Genomic DNA, 23392 nt, shown 5'->3' with positions numbered 1-23392 from the left:
CCCCTTCCACCCTCCAAACCGACACCCCGCCCCCCCTCCCTCCCCGTTTTTTTTTTTTTAAGTTGTTTTTCAAAGTTAATGAGTTTCAAGTTTCACAATGACTTTCCCCTTCCCTCTACGCGTTGCTGAGGAAACCCCCTTGGGGTCCCCCCCCCCCCCCCCCCCCCCCGCGCAGCCCTCCCTTCTCCTTCCCCTCCCCCATGCGGCCCGGGCGGGGGGCGGGCCTGGGAGACCCCATGACGTCACCGGCCCGGCCCACATCCTGCTTTAGAAAGTAAAGAGACGGTAAAGAGAAACTACCGCCCCGCCCGTCCCCGCCCGTCCCCGCCCCTCTTCCCGGACCAACCGCCCCCAACTGCGCGACCCGGCCAGGCCTTCCCCGGGCCGCGTGACCCGCCGGGCCCGCCCCTCCGCCCCCGCCGGGCGCCAGTCCCCGAGCCGGCGCGACCCCGGTGCCCGCCCCTCGCGTCCCTAACCCCGCCCCTCCCCCTCGGGCCGCGCCGCCGCCTCCTCCCGCCCCCCCACCGCGTCCCTGCGGCGGCCGGGCGGGGCGGAGCCGCAGGCGGGGGCCGAGGGGGGAGGCGCGGCCCGGGGCCCGCCCCGCCCCGCCCCGCCCCGCCGGGGAGACCCAGGGCTCCGGGCTCCACGCGGGCCCCGGCCGGGGCACCACCCGTCCCCGCCCCGCGCACGGCGGCCGGCCGCGCCCGTCCGCCTGGGCCCCTCCCCCGCCGGGGACGCCCCCTCCCCCGCCCGCGCGCCGGGCTCGCGGCCTCCCCGCCTCCCGCCCCCGGGGATCCCCTGCCGCCCCGCCCACCCGCGGGAAAGCCGCGGACCTTCGCCCTCCCTCCCCCGCGCCGCCCGGCCCGCGCTGCTCGCGTCGCCCCTAAAGACGCTAAACGTGCCCTACTCTGCCCCGGGGAGAGGTAAAGCCCGCGCCCGCCCTCCGCGCCCCGGGGCCGCTCCCCCGCCGCGCCGCCCCCTCCCCGCCGGCGGTCATGCCGCGGCCCGGGGCCGGCGAGCGCGGCCGCCTCCCCCGCCCGGCGCCGGCGGCCCCCGCCCGCGCGCCCCGCGCTCCCCCCCGCCCCCCGGCCGGCTCCCCTGTTTAATATTTCAGCGCTGGGTGGTGTGAGCGCCAGTCGCCGGCCTCCAGGGTGGCTGCTGCTGGGGCGGCGGCGGCGGCGGCGGCGGGGAGGGGGCCGGAGCCCGGGGGCCGGGAGCAGCCGCGGGGGGAGGCGATGTTTGTGTTTGGGGTTGTCAAGTGAAGGAGGGATCCCGGGCGCCGCCGCCGCCGCCGCCGCCGCCGCCGCCGCCGCACGGGGGTCGCGGAGACTCCGAGCTGCGGCCGCCGCCATCAGCAGCGCAGCTCCCGGGCCGGCTGCAGCGGCAGCGGCTCCGCCGGGCGTCCTGGCAGCAGGTTCGGCGCGGGCTGGGCGGCGGGGGCGCTGCAGCTGGGAGGGCGGCGGGGGGAGGGGGCAGGACCGCGTCCCCCTGCGCGGGCGGGGGGCGTGCGGGCGCGCGCGCGTGTGTGTGTGTGTGTGTGTGTGTGTGTGTGTGTGTGTGCAGCCGCCGACCTTGCGGAGGGGATGGCTGCGTGCGGGCGACACTTGGCACTTCTGGGCGCCCTCGCCGCGCGCGAGCGGCCCGAGCTGCGGTCCTGCGAGGCGAGCAGGTACGGAGGGACCCAGCCTCCCCACCCGCGTTCCAGCCGCAGACGCATTTTTGCAAGAGGGTGGGGGGGGGGTGAGGGAGACCAGGCCTCGGCTTCCCAACCTCCCGGCTTTGTGGCTTTCTTTCCCCTTCGTTCTTTGCTCTAAGTGCCTGTTTACTCCCAGCCACCTGGGTAGTTTCTTTCCGGGTTGGGAGTACGCGCCTGCAGCACTTGGGAAGCGGGCGGAGGGTCTGGGCGCGGGTCGCCTCCGGCTCGCCCTGGGGTCGGGCTGGGGAAGGAGTTGCTGCTGGGCAGGGGAGGGGAGGGGAGGGGAGGGGGCGGTGGCGGAGCCGGAGCCGGAGCCGGCGGCGAGGAGGAGTCTCAGGGCTGCCGCGCTCGCCTCATACCGTCCTCCTCCTCCTCCTCCTCCTCCTCCTCCTCCTCCTCCTCCTCCTCCTCCTCCTCCTCCTCCTCCTCTCCGCATCCACTCCGGGCTCCTTCCTGAGCTGGCACTTCCATTCCCCCCTCCTCCTGGCATGCGAAGCGCTTTGTTCAGTGCAGCGTTGCAGAGGGGTTTTCCCAGGCTCCGCCCTCCACATTCATTCATGTTTTTTCTCCTTGCAACTGTCTTTACGCTTTTTGATCGTGTCATGTTTTTGCTCCATGTGGTATTTATTCCTTCCCTGCAAAGGAACGCTTTATGACTCGTCCTAGTCGCTCTAGTGCCGCTGTCTTTGCATCTGCTCGCTCCCCCCCCCCCCCCCACACCACCACCAGGATTCAGACCTGGGATGGGCAGCTAGGGACAGCGGGGAGGCAGGGAACCGGCTAGCAGAGAGCTGTTACTGATTGGGGATTTGCAGGTTTTGTATTTATGCTCCCCATACGGGGTCACGTGATTGGATCGCATTCGGAGTTCACGCTTTAAAAACTTCCGAATATCTCGAGCATTTAAAAGCTTTTAAGTTTAACGAGGAATGCGGTTAAGGCGGGGTACAGTTTGCTGGGCCCCAACGTCTCTGAACGTCGATGGAATCAAGCTTCGTGAATCGGGTGGTGGATTGTCTTTAACTAAAGCAGGGAGTTGAGGAACCAAATCCTTTATGGATCATTTAGCACGGTGCCGGATGAAGTAGATGGTGGTTGGCCATCGTGTTTCTTATTCTTCTCTCTGCAGTTAAAATAAAAATTGCAAGTGATTTTGTGCGGTGCCCCCACGTAGCCCTTATCAGGGGTGAGATACTGAGGTTACATGTAGCCTTCTTGGCTTCTGTTTCTCCTCTGCTATAATGAGATCATGGATTTCTAAAACTTTACACTGGGATATTACATCTAGTCTTTCCCATTTAGGCTTTGTTAGGAGAATTAATATTTGAATATTTTTTGTGTGCCAGGCAACAGGCAAAGCATCTACATTGTTTAGGCTGGACCTCACAACAACCTTGTGAGGTGGATACCATTTCCTAGTTTTATAGTTGGGACATCTGATCTTAAGAGAGGTTAAGTGCCTTGAACAAGGCCACGCAGTAAGGGGAAAAGCCTGGCTTTGAACTCAGTCCGGTTTGACTCCGAGATGTATAGTCATAATTTGTGCTCTCCAGCCTTTTGAATAAAACCACAGAATACCTATTATCTCTGCTGAGGAAATAAGCACTGAGAGTAGCCGAGTCACGTGGTGCCATATTTTTTTAGTTGCTGACCATGGGCAGGTTAGGCAACCTCTCCCCATCTCCTCTTCTTATCTGTAAAGTAGGTAAGTCATAGCTGCCTTGCCAGTTATTGTTAAGATTGGATTAGGTAATGTGTAGAAAGCACACAGGCACCCTGCTCAGTAAGTACTCTCGTTTCTTCTACGGTACTGGATATAGAATGTTCTAAATCAAAGCATTCCTGCCCCATTCTTGTGTCTTTGCTTAGCGATTAAACATAATTTCAGGCTTAACATCGTCAGGTGTATTCCAGGAAGCTAAAACTAAAGTTTTCGCTCTAGGATCCTTGAGGGTCTCGTAGAATAGGAGGCAGAGGTGGCTGATTTGGGAAGAGGGATGATCGGGTGTGGGGTTATTACCGTGTTGACATGCTGCATATGCGATCACTGTTTTTAGAACGTAGAAGTCAGGACAGACCAGGTTATGCTGCAGTAACAAATAACTCCCAAACCTCGGCCACTTCCAAACAACGAAGGCCTCTTTCTTGTTTATGTGGCCTGATCATGTTAGATGAGCAAGAGCTCAGCTCTGTGTTGCAACATTCACTGTCTGGAATGGTGCCTGTCCCATGGCAGAGGGAACAGAGCGCTGGAGGATTTTGCTTTGATAACTAAGCAGCCTGGTACCGCCTAGAAACGGTGCATGTCTCCTCCACTCGCAGGTCATTAGCCAGAACTGGTCACACATTGTAGTTTAACACAGGGAGGCATGAAGCATAGTCCTGGCACAGGCCTGAGAGAACATACTGGAATAGTTGGGGAGCAGCTCCGATAGCAACCACATATATTAACTGAATTAATTCAGTAAAACAAGATGAATGAGACCTGGTCCTTGTTCCCAAAGAGCTTATGAAGGAGCAGACGTATTACATACGGCATAATCCTTTTATGGCCTGATGCTGTAACTTTAATCTGTACCCTGTGATGACTTTAAAACACAGTGGGGTGAATCTTTTTCACTCTTCTTTGATAAAGGAACAGTGATTTTCTTTTTCTGTGTTCTTCATAAGAAAGCCCAGGTAGTAGCAAAATGAGATGTCCTATGGTTAATTGAAAGTTAGTAATGTTTTGCAGGTGTCTCTAGCTTGGTTATCTTTTGTTGAATTTAGGTTAGGACTGAACTAAGCCATAACTTTTGAAGTGTCTTTTTCCTTTGAAGGTAGTAAAATGTGATTTGTTTTTTCTCCTTCAGCACATGGATTAATTGATGGATGTTGAGTTTATGGAGCTACCTTTTTGTGACCTGCTCTTCCTACAGTTTCTAAGAAGCAGAAGGGGCCCCTGAATCAAAGAAAATGCCTCGAACTAAACAGATTCATCCCAGAAATCTAAGAGGTAAGGCTCTGTGTTAAAATAGAAGTCAGGTTTACGATAAATCTTATAATAAAGTATTTCTTGGGTGATAGGAATGGCAGCCTGCTAGACATTGGACGCTGCTCCATGGTGAGCACCAGGAACGCTCTGTTTCTCTTGTTTGCGCTCAGTTTTCCTGCACAATTTCCGTCTCTCGGGAAATGCTTCATCAATATTTGTTGAATGAATTAATCAGAATTTGACAAAATTACAATGCCCTCCCAACCAGTAGCGTGGATGTGAAAGTGAGGGATTTACTTTCTCTTAACAGGGATGGTGTTTGCATTGGAAGAATCTGAAATGAATAGTTGGATATTCTTTGCCAACATGAATTTTTTACTCCTCCCCCATACCACCATTGAGATTTATTTTTGTACTACTCTATATGTTAGATTATCAAGAGGCGAAGAGAGTTGTAGTTGACATTAATTCAGACCATTATTTGCAGAACTCAGAGGAAAATGACCCAATTTCCATGAGGAAGCAACCAGTCAAAATTACATGTGCTATGTACATTTCATGCAAAGGTGAAAAATGTGTATTGCACCTTCACTGTGAAGAGGTTTTAATTTTAGGAAAGTAAGCTTATTTTAGCTAATTGTTTTAAAAAATAGATGTATGTTGTTCTAATGTGGTATATATATCAACTGGGAAGAACAGTTATCCTTTATATTCAATTTTAGCAGTGCTAGGCAAGGAACAGTGAGAGCAAATAATTCCAAACTGACTGAAGTATCTTACGACATATTTTTTTTTTTTAAGATTTTATTTATTTATTAGACAGAGAGAGAGAGGCAGAGACACAGGCAGAGGGAGAAGCAGGCTCCATGCAGGAAGCCTGACGTAGGACTCTATCCCGGGTCTCCAGAATCGTGCCCTGGGCCGAAGGCTGCGCTAAACCGCTGAGCCACCGGGGCTGCCCACGACATATTTAGTATTACAGAAAAAAATAGTCAGGCACATGCAAAGTAAAAAAAAAAAAAAAAAAAAAATAAATAACCTAAAGATCAAACAGATTAATTGGAAGATCTTTCTTTGTGAAATCAGTTTGGGTAATCACTGTGGGGTAATAATTGAAAACATGGTCAATTTTGTGGCCTACATGAATCTGGAACAGTGTTTGTTTCCTGCCTAAAAGAGTACTAGAACTCTCTGCTGGTGCTGGCATAGGTGGCTGCCTCGGATCCAGTTCAAATTGATGATTATAGCACCAGTGTTCAATGAGGTGAGGATCTAGTTGGAGAACATTAAGTGTTGTGTGTCTAAGACTGATTTTTCAGAGTCATAGAAAATGTTGAGAATTGACCGTGTATTTGCCCATCATTCTCACTAGAACTTGAGCTCCCAAAAGTCGGTACTTTCTCTCATTTACTATTATAGGTAAAGCCTTCACATTCCTGGGTGCCAGCTGAGGTGGGCCTTTGGAGTCCTGGGCCCGCTTTTATAATTCATCTGTCTAAAGAGGGTGCCCTGTCTAGTGTGCACAAAGAGGGGTTGTGGTGCCCTAGCCTAGCACAGGTCCTGGAAGCTACTAGGAGCTCGGATATTTGTTGCAATGAATACATGATTGATCTTAAAGCATTATTTATTAGATCACAAGTAGTAAATATTTTTCATATTTAAAATATATACAGACATACCTTGGAGTTTTATGTCCACTCCTCTTCCCCGAATGCTGCAGTAAAGTGAATATTGCAATGAATCAAGTCAAATGAATTTTTTTGGTTTCCCGGTTAATATAAAAGTTTTGTTTACACTCTGCTATGGTCTATGAAGTGTGCAATAGCATCGTTTTTAAAAATGTGCATACTTTAATTAAAAAATACTTTCTGCAAAAAAATACTGGTCATCATCTGGGCTTTTAGTGAGTTGTAATCACTGATCACAGATCATCATACAAATATAATAATAATGAAAAAGCTTGAAACATTGCAAGAATGATCAAAATGTGACACAGAGGCACAAAATGAGTAAATGCTATTGGACCTGATAAGCCCGGGGTTGTCGCAAACTTCCTCCCATTTGTAAAGGACAGCAGAATGCAATAAAGCAGAGCACAATAAAGCAAGGTGTGCTTGTTCTTTATAATATTCTAGATCACATGGCTATCCAGAGAAATGCAGATGTTGGGCCACAGACTATTTTCCTTCCTGTACCAAATGTACAGTCCAACAGATAGTTGTTGAAGAGATAGGAATAAAATGATACTCAAACACGGGCCCTGGAAGAGCATGGAATTGAGGAGGGGAGATGGGTAAACATGCACCTGTGCAGTATGATTTGGGAAGAGCAGAGGTACGGAGCTTCCACAGAGGTGGGGCGTCATACTATGTCCTGATTGTGGGGGACAATTTGGGGAGGGGCAGTGTGGGAAGGAAAGAGAAACAAAGGTACCGTCTGAAGTGGGCTCTTAGGGCTAAGAAATTACCCAGGAAGCTGAGAGGACAGGGTGGAAGCTGGGATAGGAGCTTATGAAGTGGGAATCCAAGCTCCATAAGTTCCATTCAGGGGGGAAGGGGAGAGGTAGAGGGTGGGATCGAAGAATTAGAAATCAGATCCTGAGGGCCCCTGGATCTGAGTCTAAATTTAGTACGCAGAGCTAAAACTTTATTTTTTTAATTAATTTTCTTTTTTTAAAAAAAGATTTTATTCATGAGAAACACAGAGAGAGAGGCAGAGACATAGGCAGAGGGTGAAGCAGGCTCCCCCACTGGGAGCCCAATGCAGAATTTGATCTCAGGACCCCAGGATCATGACCTGAGCCAAAGGCAGACTCCCAACCACTGAGCCACCCAGGCTTCCTGTAGAGATAAAACTTTAAATAGGAAACCTTGCTTATTTTGCAAAATTAAGATATTTTAAAAGTTTTCCAGGAGAATTTGAAATAAATTCAATTCTGGCCCATCATTGAGAGCTTCAAAAGTTGCTTCACTAAGGCAGTGATGAACTCTGGGGCATCGAAGAGCAGATCACAGTAGATTAGCACAAGACAATTTACTAAAGCCATGTCGGTCAGTGGGCCCTGCAGACTGGCTGGGTGCAGGGGTCGGGGTAGGAGGGGGTGGTGGACTGGAAGCTGTGGCATGGCACTTCATGGGAGAGGTGTATCTGAGGCAGTGAGCTCACTCAGCAGAGAGGGCAAGGCTGTTCCTGTCGGGGAAACCCAGTAAACAGGGGCACAAAGACAAGGAAGTGCTAAGGTGTAACACTTTTAAGAATTTCCACTTCCCTCCTAACGTATATTTGAGGACTGCATCCCTGGGCACGGTTTGGGGGTTAAAATAAGCAGATAATGTCCTGAATTGCAGTTCCCCTGTTATTCTTGAATAAGCTCATTTTGCTGATTTAAAAAAAAAAAGTAAACAGGTAAATATTAGCTATTAAAATGAAATTTTTATCATTTATTTTGTGTCTCACTGTGACAGTTGAAATATCACGTTTGTTTTGCCTTACCCTGTCACCCACTGCTTTGACGTACAGAAGACCTACCACGTTAGTTAGCTATGAAATGGGGAGAGAGGAAATCAGAAGACCAGAAAGCCAGTCACAGCCCACCTTGCTCTGATGAGCACGTTGCTCACACTACTTTAAGTGCATTGCTTCTTTTCAGGCTTCCTTGGAAAATAGTCTGTGATGTGTTCGTCTTGTGTTTGGTAATTAAGTCAATAATAAAAGATTTATACTTAAATTATATGTTTATTATGCTTTCATGGCAGTTTTAACTTTTAAAATATAATTTTTCTTTGATTTATTCTCAGTCCATCAACTGGTATTGGTGTGGTCCTATGGCTATGTAAAACCAGAGAATAAACCTATTATAACTTTCTGGAATATAAATTTTATTTTGGGGAAGATACATACACACACACACGAGAGTGTGTGTGTATTCATATATAAAAATATTTCACAAGTATAATCTCATATGTAAGTATACAGAATTTGTATGGGTTTAAATCAGGCCTGCACACAGAATGTTCCTGTAGAAGGTGGAATTTACACTTCTCTGCCGTTAGAGGTTCTTTAGTAGAAAAGTATGAGAAGAACTGCTATGTTAAGGGCAAGACATGAATTTGGGGCAAAACTGAGACAGCGTTAGAACTGATGAGGAGTCTGTACAGATTGTCGGAGTAGGGTTTGTTGAATTCTAGTATCTTTACTCTTGGCCCTATAAAGCAGATAGAACCTTTGTCTTTGGTGCCTGTCTGCATGAAACAGGTGGTTAGAGTAACACTGACATATCCCTTTTTTTTTTTTTTTTTTAAGATTTTATTTATTGTGGGGGTGGGGAGGAGGAGCAGAGGGAGAGGCAGGCAGACTCCATGCTGAGTGCGGAGCCTGACAGGCTCAATCCCAGGACCCCAAGATCATGACCTGAACCGAAATCAAGAGTTGGACACCTGACCAACTGAGCCACCCGGGTGCCCTTCCCGCCCCTGACTGACATATCCTTCGTGAAGGTGAATGAGAATTTCTGAAGAGCATGAGGTAAACACTTGGCGTCCAGGAGAAAGATTTTGTATGTTGTCCTGGGTTCCTTGGAGAAGGGCTCTTGGCCACTATGTGACAGACTCCCTACCTGGAACCCCCATGTGTAGTGTTGATGCATGTGCCAGCGCCACCCTCGCCAACAATCATTCTCTTCTGATCACCCATCTCCCCCCACCTTCCCTGGCCTTTGCTTGGACTGAGGTAACCCAGATGGTGGGACTTGCTGGGCTTCCATGTCAGTCCTCCTAAGAGAAAGGGCTGTTGTTCCGCTCTGCTGGTCATCGTTGTGAATGTGTTCCAAAACTTTGGGGAAGAAAGAAAATAGGTATTTGAGTTGAATTTGGGCCTAGGGTTTCAAAGACTGATGTACTTTAAGATTGGAAGTCAATAAGTCAATGTACAAAATACCAAGTGCTAACCTTTTGTAAAAAGGTAAATTTTTTTAACCTTTTGCAAAACAGATTTTGGGGATTTGGGTGTGGCTGTTTTTCATTTTTATTGATTGAGTGCGTTTGGCTCTGAATATTGCTTATTATAATGTGAGAAGTAAAGGGTGAGGTCCACGCATGGGTCTGTGGATACCCACCCAGCATCCCCTTGTAAGATGAGGTCCAAAGTCCTGAGTGTGCCTCGGATACAGTTTGGCCTTCTTGTTTTCCTGTGTATCTGATGAATAATCTGCCATTTCAGAGCTCCACATGCAGATCTGGCATTTCTGTGCTTGCTCTTCTTTCTGGGAAGTATTTCTTTCCCCTTCCCATTTCCACTCTATTGTCTTATTCTGCAAGGGAGATGTCTCTGCCAAAGATTTCTCTTCATCTTTGAACTTTTCTCCCTATCCCCTCCCCTGCCACCATGCCCCCCCCCCCCAACATACATGGTGGGCCTCCATTGCTTGCGTCTACAGGTACCTTACTGAACTTCTGATACGGCATCATTATTCTCCAATAGATCTATCATCTGAACTGGGTATAACTTACATGTCAGAAGAGCATGTTTTAATCACCCATCTCTGTTCAACAAAAACATATCTGCGTTCGCTTTTTAGGCAAACTGAAAGATTAAAGGTGATTTGTACTCTCAAAAGTTATTTAACACTTTTCAACCTTGATTAGCAAATGCTTCTTGGGGTATTTGGTAGCCTCTGAGTAAGGAACCTGTTACAATATTAAATTTTAATCACCTGAACCAAGTAGTTATTATTAACTTTTGTTTTACATTAGGTTTTTGTGGCAGAATTCCTAGAGTTTATCTCTTTGGTACATTTAATTAACATAATGGTAAAGAGTTGGGCCTCAGGTTATCAGTGGCTGGCTGCATGGCCTTGGGCAAGCCTCCAGTGTTGGTTCCTCTTCTGCAAAGTAGAGATAATGTGTGAAGATTAGGTAATACGGCAACATTTAGTACTGATGCCTGACACCAGGTAAACACTCATTACAGAGTTGTCGCTTTTTCTAGAAAACTGGTTTGTGCCAAACTCTTGGGTTGCATATGCTTTGCAAACAGAGGCCACCCGGAAGCAAGGTGTGATCTGGCTTCCCTATGCTCAGCATTAATTACCAATAGGTCTTAGGGTCCTAGCGATCCACGCCTTGGGGTGCAGAAGGGAGACATCACTGCAGAAAAGAATTTGGGAAGGACAATTCTCACCCAGTGTGCAACCTCCCCAGTTTGTCCGTCTACACGGATTCACAGCTTACCTCATGTTTAGAATCTAGTTCTAAGGACATTGATCGATTGTGAAGTCTTCTGCAGTATTATAACGGAACTGCTTTCAGAAGGATTTGACATTCAGGATCCTGTAGGATGGAAGTGATGCGCTGTCCCTCGTGCTCGCTCCCCTCCCGTGTGGGACCTTGGAAACCCAGTGCGTTTTCAGGAGTAATCTGAAGAATGTGAACATTTTCATTTGCTGCCAGTGAGTGGACCCACTCCCGTGCCTGTTTTATAAATCTCCTGTCGTGAAGAAAATTTCGTGTTTTCTTGTTACATAAAGCAGTAAGTAGAATAAGTTTAATTCTGATGATTTTTAGATGGAATCCCAGCTGTTCATGCATTGTTCTTCATCTTTGAATGTTAAGCCAGCAGTTCTATGTTAACAACAGCCTTAAGAGTTGAGAAGTCAGAAATCTTGTGGCGTATATAACCCATGGCTTATTTAAAAAAAATTCTGTATATGACTGCAGCTAGGAAGGAAGGAAGTAAATAACTTAGAGTTTTTGATGATAAAGGTAAGAAGGTATTGAAGTTATTAGCAGCTATCATGTAAATAGCTGTTAGTTCATCTGACTAGGATAAAAATAGGAGACTAGATTTCGTAAAGCAAGCTTCCCATTTGTTTTCAGATAATTATTTTTCAACTCATATCGAGAGCTTATTTGATGCTTTTGGAATGCTTAATAACATTAATGCTTTTTTCTTTTTAAAAGCAAATGCAAGATGTAATAATATGATTAATCAGAGTAATGATTTTATTTAAGAGCATCTTTGCACAAAATATGTTCTGATGAGGTATAATTTTATCTTATCATAGAATAGGAAAATACATAATGTGTATAGAATATCCTATTATATACATACATTTTAAATTCTACCTTTAGAATGCCCTATAATCTGAACAAGTCTGGGACAAAGTTGGTTCTTGTATTATCTGAAAAAACATTTTGTGAATAAATTAAATGCTCTATTTTTTCATTCCCATATTTAGTATTTTAAAACCTTTCAACAGCACTCTTTTGCATATTAATAATATGCAAAAATTACAAATGGTCCTCAGGTATTCTTATAAAGCACTTGTTATTTTTAATGATGTTATCCACTAATCACTGTAGGGCAGACACTTACAACCAAATAGTGTCCTTTATTCTCAATACTCAAGTCATTCTTCAGAAGGAAGTTCTTGATTATCAGGCTTTTATTTTGGAGTTTTTATTTGAGGCAGCATTGCATTCATTTTGGCTTTTAAAAATAAATTTAAGTAATCTTTACACCCAACTTGGGTCTCAAACTTACAACTCCAATTGTTGCATGCTCTACCGACTGAGCCAGCCAGGTGTGACTTCCTTTAAAGATTTTATTTTATTAGAGAATGAGCAAAGGGGGGTGGTCAGAGAGAGAGAGGACAAGCAGACTCCCCGCTGAGCAGGGAGCCTGACACAGAACTCAGTCCCAGGACCCTGGGACCCTGACCTGAGCTGAAGGCAGCTGCTTAACTTACTGAGCCACCCAGGTGCTCTGAGGCACAACTTTTTAAAAATAAATTAAAAAATGTAAGGTTCTTGGGTATTTTCTATGCTGAATTTTGTTCTAGAAAATATTCTAAGGCCATACTGCTGTGCCACAGTACTTGAAAAAAAATAGAGTGATCAAAAACTGGTTGCCTGCTAAGTAATTAATGAGAATAGGGGTCCTTTAGGTGTGAAGTGGAACAATAGTAGTCTAAGTGTTCTTGTTTAATTGATGCAATGCAAAGCTGGATTTTTATGGTACTTAGGATATTTATGTGCCTATGGTATTTCTATGTGCCTATGTGGTGAGAGTACGAATTTACTCAAAGGTACCTACTGCTTTGCATTTAGTAGTGTGCTTATTTTCCAACTCTTAAAAAGATTTGCCAGGGAGGAAAAAGACCAGATCAGCATAAAGTTGCTTAATATTATAATGTTCAAACAGAAATAAATTAAGAATTCAATCGGTGTCATGTTTGATAGTTTAAAAATATGTAAACATGCACTGAGCTGCTACACAGCCCAGGGACCTTGAAAGGTGGTTGAACAGTGCCAGAGATGTGTCAGGGAATTCTCTCTTGCTGGTTTCTCAGACACCTCTCCAGGAGAATCCTACAAATTCTACAGCTGGGAAGGACAGACCTTGGAGATCATTTACTTCATCTCTCTTTTTACAGATGAGAAAGTTGGCCAGAGAAGTTTAAGTGAATTGATGTTGAACAGCATCTTATTTGTATCTTATTTGGGACATTTGTGGAATGGTCTTCAGAATTTTTTTTTTTTTTTTGAATCATACTGCTTCCCATGGTTATGTTTTGTTGTGAGCTGGTGGCAAGAGGGACGTTGTGTTTTATCATTTTTGTTGTAAAAAAGAGCTAACCTGTCCACAGGTCTGTGTGCTAGGCTATATTCAACATGCTTTTAATATCTTTGTTCATGTAATCCTTAAAACCGAGTGGGACAGGTACTGTTATTGCTCCCATTATATAGACATGAGGTTGAGGCACAGAGAGGGTGCTGGTTGCCCAAGGCCCCACAGCCAGGAGTCTCCAGTGCCTTTGATCTTGTCTATCATACTTCTACTTGCTCATGTTGATAGTAGAGTTTTCCCGAGTAGTAAGAGCTTGCAAAGGCTCTCTATCTCAGTTATAAAATAAAACTTTTGTCAAGCACAGCATGTAGAGCTGAGGTCACTCAGAAGGTCAGAATTTGAAGGGCTTTTATTTTCCCCCCTCTAAGTCTTTAATTGTTGAAATTCATTTCAGAGTTGTGTATGTATATATTACTCCAAGCTGGATTTGGTATTACAAACATAAGGAATTTCCAAAGTCTTCAAGAGAGAGAAAATAGTTGTTCCATCGAAGATGTTTGCTTACTTATTTACTTAGTAATATGTAGTTGAAAGTAGCAATATCTTGCTTACCATGGAAAATGCAGTATTTATTTTTTTATGATTATTTGTTTTAAGAATTTATCTTTCAAGTGTAGTTGACATACTGTGTTATATTAGTTTCAGGTGTTCAACATAGTGATTTGATAGTTCTAGACGTAGCGCAGTGCTCACCTTGATAAATGTAGTCACCATCTGTTACCATACAGCATTATAGTAGTATTGACTGTATTCCCTATGCTGTACTTTTCATCTCTGTGACTTATTTCCTTTAATACTGGAAACTTGTACGTCTTAATCCTTTACACCTGTTTTGCCCATCGCCTCCATGCACCTCTCCTCTGGCAACCACCGGTTTGTTCGCTGTTAATGGATTGTTTCTGCTTTTTGTTTATTTTGTTTTTTAGATTCCACACATAAGTGGAATCATATGGTATTTGTCTCTACCTAATTTCGCTTAGCATAATGCCCTCTCTGTCCATCCATGTTGTTAAATGGCAAGATTTCATTCTTTAAATGGCTAATATTCCGTTGTATAGGTATACCGTATCTTCTTTATTCTTCTATGAGTGGACACCTGGGTTGCTTTCATATCTTGACTGTTGTAAATAATGCTACAATAAACACCGGGGTGTGTATATCTTTTTGAATTAGTGTTTTTGTTTTCTTTGGGTAAATAGCCAGTAGTGGAATTACTGGTTCATATAGTATCTCTATTTTAAGAAGAATGGCAGTATTTATATGAGAGTCTCAGCCTAACAGTTGAAATTTTAGACATAAATGTTAAAAAACTTTTTTCTGGGAATACTGATGTGAAAACATTAAAATTCTAAGTAAAATATGGATGAAAAGATTTTGTGATTTTTTTCTCATAAGTAGATACAGAAGGATATAGAAAAAGTGTACTATTTTAGATGTATTTGGACTCTTCTAAATTGTAGATGTAGGTGAAAGGCAAATGAAAGAATGAAAGGGACATTTTATTAGTCTTCCATTTAATTCCACAAACAGTGAACATGGTAGTATGCTATACATAGAAATTTAACCTCACACCTAGCCATCTAAGGGTTTTTAATATGTCTCCAAACATATGAAAAAGATCTAAGGGCAATATAAAGCAACAAATACATAATTTAAGATGAATATGGAACATTGTAGTATGGAACTCTCAAAGGGAAGATGAAGCAAAAACTAACTTGTTGAGATAAATCAGTCAGAAAATACTTGGAGGAGTTAATTTCTTTCTCAATGAAAACTTGAATGAAGCGGAGTTTTGAGATAGCTTTTAAAGAAAGGAAGGGTAGATTGGCAGAGAAAATAAATAGTTTTGAGACTTTGCTGGAAAATTAATGGGGAGAAAATCATGCAGGAATGCTTGTTGGTTTAGTTTGCTTGATTGAAGTGTATTTCTCAATGAACTTGAAGATTTAAGAATAAGGGAAACTTTGTAGGTTTGACATGTGTAGTTTATATTTACAATAATTATAAAATCACCCAAGTTGAGTTCTATAGTAAGTTGAGTATTTATAAAAGATATATCAGAGGCTAGAGACTGTCTTATGATACTTTGAAATTTAAAGATTTATTTATCTAATTTGAGAGAGAGAGAGAGAGAGAGAGAGAGCATGCACACACAAGTAGGAGGGGCAGAGGGAGGGGGACCGAGAATCTGAAGCCGACTCTGCACCAAGCATGGAGTGTGACACGGGGCTTGAGCTCATGACCCTGAGATCACTACCTGAAACCGAAAGTCAGCCACTCTACTGACTGCACCACGCAGGTGCCCCAGTACTTTGAAATTTAAAAACAACCTCCCCACAGAGGATTTTTAGAGCAGTGAAACTACTCTGTGCGTTACTATAATGATGGATACATGTCATCATACATTTGTCCAGATCTATAGAATGTACAACCCCAAGAGTGAACCGTAATGTAAACTGGATTCTGAGTGATGCTGTGTCCATGTAAGCTCAACAGTTGTACCCGGTCTATCACTCTGGTGGGAGATGTTGATAGTAAGGGAGACTGTACATGTGTGGAGGAAAGGGGTATGTGTGCTATCTCTGCACAGTCCCCCCAATTTTGTTATGAACCTAAAACTTTTAAAAAATAAAATATTTTCTCAATAACATCTTTACCGAGGGTCAGAATGATTTGTTGATATCCAGGAAAAGGATGGTAGGTTAAAAGAATAAGGCAGTCTCTCTCTTTTTCAGAAAATCATCTTCATGCATATGAACAAATCAGGAAAAGAGCAACATGTGACCTTGAGCAGATAACTTGAATTTAGTTTCTTCCTTGAGAACAAGGCATGGGAGTGGGCAGGGGTTGGGAGTGGGGTGATGTTGATCTGTAATTTTCTTTTTAGCTTTAACTAGCGGTTACTCTAAGGCAGGGGTCAGCAAACCACAATCTAGTGGTGAAGTCCAACCTTCTACCATTTTTGTAAATACGGTTTTATTGGCACTTGGCCATGCCTCCTCATTTACATATGTCTGTGGCTGCTTTCTTGCTCTAGCAGTAGTTGCGAATGGCTCAGAAAGCCTAGAATATTTTCTATCTAGCCTTTTACGTGGTTTGCTGATCCCTGTCTATAGAATAGAGGGGAATTGGATTATTTATTTTAAACCCCTTTATGTTTGGGAATAAGTAAGACTATTCCATCTATCTTCAGAGGACTGTAGGGATGAGTTGTAGGGGAACTTAAAAGGGCTGTTTTGTTGGGTTTAGGGACTGCTGCCTGCCACGCATGACAAAGAAATTCACATTCCTTTGGTTATAAGGTGAAGGGAGAGCCTTAGAGGTTGAGTTGGTCTGACAGAAAGATTTAATTGTTCTTGATGTTCTAATGCCAAGATCATGGGTCTCCACTCAAAAGGCCTGGGTCATCAGGAAGCCATTCTTTTAGAACGCTGTCCTTCTTCCAGTTGTATTGAGTTTTTAGTCACCTCTGTATTTAACTCACAGTGGTAGAAAAATATCGTAAGCCACAATTCCCAATGCTATACACCAAACATTTTGTGAAGGATTGTTTTTTAGAAAAATAGAGCTGTCTTTGAGAAGAGTGCCTTCAGAAACATGGGCCCTGAGAGGCAGTCCTACTCCCTGACGGTGGTGTGCTGAGAATGGGACCCGTTATCTGTATGACAAGTGCTATTGACAATTAGGCCCTACGATTTGTCCTTCAGTTTCAGAAAGCATGATTACATTTCTGAATATCTGAAATCTCAATATTTCCTACACAACCACCTTTGATCTCCAAGTGATTATTTCTGGTGGTTTTGGGTTAGCAGAATGAGAATGAGTAGAGAAGATAGCTTTATGTTCTGGTTTTGTTTTACTTTATTTTGCTTAATTTTAAATACATTAAGGATGGGCTTGGTTGAGTTCATAGTAACTATTTGAATAGTTTGAGAAACACTTTTGAAAGCGATGCTGAGTCGGGGCACCTGAGTGGCTTGGGTGGTTAGGCGTCTGCCTTCAGCTTAGGTCATGATACAAGGGTCCTGGGATCCAGCACTGAGCAGAGAGCCTGCTCCTCCCTTTCCCTGAGTTGTTCCCCACTGCTTAGAATAAATAAATACAATCTCTCTCAAATAAATAAAATCTTTAAAAAAAAAAAAAAAGAAAGAAAGAAAGAAAGCAATGCTGATTCTCCCCAGACACATTGGACCATAGGTCTTGTTACTGTGGGACCTGCCAGTGTGAGCATGTGTCTCGAAAATGATGTGAGATTCAGTATTTTAACATGTGACCTTTCTCAGTGAAAAGCAGAGCCCAAAGTGGTCATGAAGTGAAATGAAAACAAAGGGCCACTCTCGAAGCCTCTGCCTGGACTTTTGAAGGCCCTGCTGGGATGGGTTGGACACATGGTAGAGTTCAGCAGCTCTGCCCGTCTCATATGAAATTTATAGTTGAAGACATGAAGACAATAATGGTTTACACGTGAAAGTCCAGCCAGCTGTGCAAACATTTGATGAGTGAACACAGAAATAATATTCAATTTACATATATAAGCAGATGTATGACTGCATGGCAGAGGGGTTAAGTGCATTATTTGGCCTTCTATCTGTTGATAGTTTAGAGTGATTTGTTATGTTTTGGTGGAATTAATGCCATATGAGTGATGAGTTACATGCTTCACATTTACAGTAACATCTTCAAGAATGTAGAGTTTCGTTAAGTTTTTGTGGAAAGTGTTTTTCAGTCTCCAGACAGTAGTTTATTGCCTCAGAAACCACTGCAAGATATATATATTTTTTACAGCTTTTTAAGATGTAATTTACATGCAATAAATTCACCCATCGTAAGTGTACGTTTAATGAATTTGAGTAAATTTACAGAGTTGTGCAGCCTCTACCGCAGTCCAGTTTTAGAACATGTTCATCACCTCCAGTATTTCCCTGAGCCTTGTGGGAGTCAGTCTTGCTCCCAGGCACCTGCTGGTGTGCTTTCTGGCTCTTTACATTTGCCTTTTCTGGACCTTTAATAGAATGGAATCACACAACTTACGGTCTTTTTTCTCTGGTTTCTTTCAATTAGTATGATGTGTTTGAGACACATGTACATTGTAGCATGTATCAGGATTTTTTTTTTAACCTTTTAATGCTGAGTAGTATTCTCTTATATGAATGTATCACCTTTGATTTATCCATCTGCCAGGTGATGGACATTTGGATTGTTTTCAGTTTTGGGCTGTTATGACTAATGTTGTAAGCAGCAATGCCCAAGTCTGCGTTTTAGCATGGGTGTTCCATAAATGCCACTTAAGTCAAGTTGGTTGTTAATATCTGTTTTACTTGACATAATTATAGAGATTCCAGCTCTCTTAGGATTGCTGTTTGCGTGGTATATCTTTCCCTACCCTTTTACTTTGAGCCTTTGGATTCTTTGAACCTCTCATGGACAGCATGTTGTTGGAATTGCTCTTTTATTCAGCCTAACAGTTTGTCTTCTGTGTAGGGTGTTCATTCCATTCACATTGCTGTGCTTATTGCTGGACATATGTTTACCGTTTTGTTATTTCTTTTCTATTTGCCTCATACTTTTTTTTTAAAAAAAAGGTTTTTTTATTTGAGAGAGAGAAAGGAGAGAGAGAGAATGCGAGTGGGGGGTGGGGGAAGGGTCAATGGGGGAGGGAGGGAGGCGGGGAGAGAGAGAGAGAGAGAGAGAGAGAGAGAGAGAATCCTCAAGCAGATTCCACTGAGCACAGAGTCCAACACGGGACTTGATCCCATAACCCCGAGATGACCTGTGCCAGAACCAAGAGTCAGATGCTTAACCTACTGAGCCATGCAGGGGCCCCTACTTGCTTCACACTTTTTGTTGTTCTTGTGTCACTGCCTTCTTCTGCATTAAATATTTTTTAGTATATAGTTTTGATTTCTCTGTTACATTACTATATTTCTGAGTAATTTTCTTAGTGGTTGTTCTAGACATTATAATATGCTCCTTAGTGAAACCCTTTCTACTTGAGAATAATAGTACTTGAACCCTGGTAAAACATGGCGATTTTGATCCTGTTTGTCTTTTTGTTTCTCCTTTATGCTGTTGTTGTCAAACATGATTCATCCCTTTATGTGATAACCATAGCTCTATAGTGTTAAATTATGGCTTTGTACAATCTTATATTTTTTAAAACATTCAAGATAAAAAAATGAGAAAAAAATATTAAGTCTTCTGTTCACCATTTCTGACACTCTTCATTTCTTCATGTGGGTTTGAACAATTGTCTGTGTTACTTCTATTTAACCTGAAGGACTTCATACAGCATTTTTTATAAGGAGAGTCTTCTAGCAGCAAATTACATTTTAAATAAATCATAGAATGCTTTTTTTTTCTTCTCCTTTTTTCAGTTTTGAAAAGTAGTGTTCTGGCTATAGAACTCTTAGCTCATAGTGTTTTCCCCTTTCATCAGTTTGGACCTTCCACTGCCTTCTGGCCTCCATTGTTTCTGATGAGAAGTCAGCTGTTTCTCGTGCTGTTTTGCTCTGTGCACAGTGAATTGTTTTTTGCTTGCTGCTTTCCATTTTTTCTTTGTCATCAGTTTGAGTACGCTGTGTTTAGGTGTGAATCTCTTTGTGTTTATCGTATTTTGGGTTGAACGTCTGGGATTCAGAGTTTGGTGGTTTTGGCTTTTTATCAAATTTGGGAAGTTTAGGTCACTATTTCTGAAGATATATTTTTTCCCAGCTATTTCTCTTTTCCCACTGCACATATGTTGGTAAACTTGGCTTCATACACCCGTGAAGTTATGTTCATTTTTCTTTCATCTGCTTTCTTTCTGTTCCTCAGATTGGCTAATTTCCATAGAACAATCATCAACTGTACTGGTTTTTTTTTCTTGTGCCAGCTCAAATTTGCTTTTGAACCCCTCTAGTAAGTTTTTAAATTTCATTCGTTTTACTTCTCAACTCCAGAATTTTCCATTTGTTTCTGTTTTTTATAATTTATATCTCTTCATTGAGATTCTCTGTTTGTTGAGTTATCATATTTTCTTTTAATTCTTTACACATGGTTTCCTTTGGTTCTTTATTTTCATTTTTTGTTTCCTTCAGTTCTTTAAATGTGTATTTTCATATAATTGTTACTTTGAAGTCTTAATCTGTTAAACATTTGGGAACACTAGAGACAGCTCCTGTTGACTGAGTACGGGTCACACTGAGTACGGGTCACACTGTCCTGTTTCTCTTAATGTCTTCCAAGTTTTTTGTTGAATATTTTACACTTCAGGTAATAGATTAGAGCAACTCTCTTTATTGTTCTTGTTGCTTGTGTATTTGTTGTTGCTGTCATTATTCTGTTTTTTTAGTAACTTTCCTGGAATAATTCTATGAAGGCCATCTCTCCCATGCTGTGTGCCTGCTGCTATCTGTTCAGGTCTGTCATTGATTTGTTTTCCTGTTACTGGAAGCCTAGTTTCCTAGGGGTTACCTTCCTGGCTCATAGTTTTATGTTTAGCCAGTGATTGATGAGAGGTTGACCTCACATCAGTAGAGCTTTCACTCTGCTGATGGATCTTTGTGTGGGCTGGGGAGCACATTCAGATTTCAGGCAGTTCTCTTGTCTGGCCCAGCTTTTACTTTGAGCTCAACCCCCCTTGTATCTTCATTGTGTGTGTAGGTATAGGTTCTGTCACCAAGGATTGTGTGGGTGACACGACCCACTCTCATGTCTGCAGTGCACATGCAGAATCTCTGGTCAACCTGGGACATCTGTAGAAAGTTTATTAATTACACTATGGTTGTCTCACCTCCCAGGACTCCCTGTTAAATCTCAACTTGTCTGCTTGTGTCCTGCTTGCCCTGCATAGGACCTTAGTTTCAGGCTAGCAGAAATCCAACACCTTTGTGTTCCCTTGCTGATGGGATTGCCACTCTTACAGTGCTCCATATCTAGGGGCCCTGGACTGGCAGTGGCAGTGAAGCTATTGGTGTTCTCAGCGCCCCCTCACAGTTGAACTATTGCACTAACAGAGCTGGGGGCAAGGAGATGGGAGTGGGCCACCTACAGAAACCACATGGTCTTCTGCTCTGCTGGTCCTGTGTGAAATTCCGTACTTGTCACAGAGAAATACTTCTCAGTTTCTAGAACGCTGAACTGGTGGTTTGTGAGTTTTGCCTGGCTTTGTAGGTTGTGTTTTGCAGAGAAGATCTGTCCACTTCATGAATTTTGTCATTGCTCCATTTTCTGTGAAGGTCTAAGCCCCACCCTGGGTACTCAGAACATCAGTTTTGTGACGTGTCTTCACAAGCCTTTTACTTAGAACTGCTCAGAGAGACCCATCAGGTTGGCCAAAAATCTTCTTGCTTTTGAAAAGCTATAAAAAGTGAGATGATCATGCCCCTGGGACACTAGTGTAGCCATTATTGATATTGTACATCCATACTACTCATTTAAACACCCGCTCACTGAGAACTTTTTTTTTTTTTTTTTTTGGTCTAAACTTCTGTCACTGGAACTGTGGTTTAGTTGGAAAAATAAATGCAGAAGCTTTGGGGTTTTGGAGTTGTGGGATTGAGATTGAATCCTGATTCTGTGATTCAGAATGCATTTTGATCCCTGTGAGTCTGTGTTTCTTCAGCTTCAATGGTGAATAATAACACCTACCTGATGAGTTATTCTGGAGATTAAATGGAACATCAGGGAGACATCTGAGACCTAGTAGGTATTCAGCAAATGCTAGCCTGTGGTTGGGAATGCAGTTTTGGTGACTTTTGAGTTTTTTTGCTTCTTGCTTTTTCAGATTATCTGCTTCTTGCTTTACCTAGCTTTGCTTCCTCAGATTCCTTTTCCTTTGGGATAATTTTGGTACTTTATACAGTACTGAAGTATACAGTGTGTTTTCCTTGGAGTACATTTTAGTTGAATGCTCTTTCTAGATATCCCAAGTGTTCCCAATACTTGATAGTGATTTCCTTTCTAAAATCCGAATTTTATGTGTTTATAAGTGGCAATGAAACTTTTTATGGCCACTTTATGGTGAATGAGCTCACATGTATAAGATTGCCTTTTGGAGGAGGTCTATAAAACGAAAGAAAGTGGGTCATTATCTAGATGTTCTCAGGACATGACTTGGAGGGGCAAAACAAGGCCTCTAGTAGAAGTGATCAAAGACTTTTACAGAGAAATTTTCTTGGGACTTGCTGGACCACATCTCACTCTGTTCTGGTTTGGAGGTGCTCTCCTCTGATATTTAAGCGCATTGGGAGGAAGTGGTTGCTCTAGTTGCTTCATTAGGTTGTAATGTCATTTTTGGTTTTAGAGAGGATATGGTGGGGCTAAAGCATATCCAGAGCCTTTTATGAATAGCCATACTTTTCTATGATTTTCAAAGCTGAGAAGCTAACAGTTCCTCTTATGTAATATTTTACTTAACTGTCAGAGCACCCTATGTCAGAATAGTTTGTAATGCTTTTTATTAAATTTTTAAAAATTAAGTTTCAGGACACTGCCTCTTCTTGAAAGCTTTAATTTTCTCCCAAAGAATGTGTGTGTTATGGACAATGTGTTTGTTACATGTAATTCTTGAAAATACAGTATTTAAGGGGTGGCTCAGTCTCAGTTAAGTGTCTGGGTGCCTCAGTCAGTTAAGCATCTGCCTTCGGCTCAGGTCGTGATCCTGGGGTCCTGGATTGAGCTCTGTATCATCGGACTTCCTGCTCAGTGAGGAGCCTGCTTCTCCCTCTCCCTCTGTGTTCCCTCTGCTTGTATTTTCGCACTCTTTCTGTCAAATAAATAAATAAAATCTTAAAAAAAAGGAGGAAGTACTTAAGCTCTAAGTTTTGCAATATGGATATTGCAGAATTTAGACATACAGGAAATCAGGATCCAGAGCTCTCTCATTGCAAAGTGAAATCAGGAAGTCAGGTATATGGTGGACAGGATTAGGCAGATGGCTTATGGGAGTCACCCTGCCCTTGGAGTTGCAGCTGTGTATGCTGTCTGGAATGAGGTCGGATCCAGCAACTCATACATGCCTATAACACGCATGATACAGCCAGAGTTCGGTAGTTAAATTATGGGTTTGTCAACATGAAATGGTCCTTTGAGCACCTGCATTTGTTGCAGGAGTAGAG

At 43.3% G+C, this 23392-nt stretch overlaps 1 protein-coding gene across 4 annotated transcripts in view; it reads left to right on the top strand.

Annotated features, from left to right (window-relative positions):
• Positions 1 to 23392, top strand: part of HIVEP1 (HIVEP zinc finger 1) — a 145005-nt gene that overhangs the window by 2491 nt on the left and 119122 nt on the right. The window contains exons 1-2 of one of the 4 annotated variants that reach the window (XM_041770096.1): positions 791 to 923; positions 4549 to 4691. In XM_041770096.1, the coding sequence (XP_041626030.1) occupies positions 4652 to 4691 (40 nt within the window). In that variant the 5' untranslated portion in view covers positions 791 to 923; positions 4549 to 4651. Of the gene's footprint in view, positions 1 to 790; positions 924 to 1221; positions 1415 to 1453; positions 1670 to 4548; positions 4692 to 23392 lie in introns of those variants that run through there. The other 3 variants (XM_041770093.1, XM_041770095.1, XM_041770094.1) reach the window with 3 other exon arrangements.

Source organism: Vulpes lagopus, chromosome 10 (assembly GCF_018345385.1).
Source record: "Vulpes lagopus strain Blue_001 chromosome 10, ASM1834538v1, whole genome shotgun sequence".
NCBI lineage: Eukaryota > Metazoa > Chordata > Mammalia > Carnivora > Canidae > Vulpes > Vulpes lagopus.
This window is presented reverse-complemented; position numbering and strand designations above follow the sequence as displayed.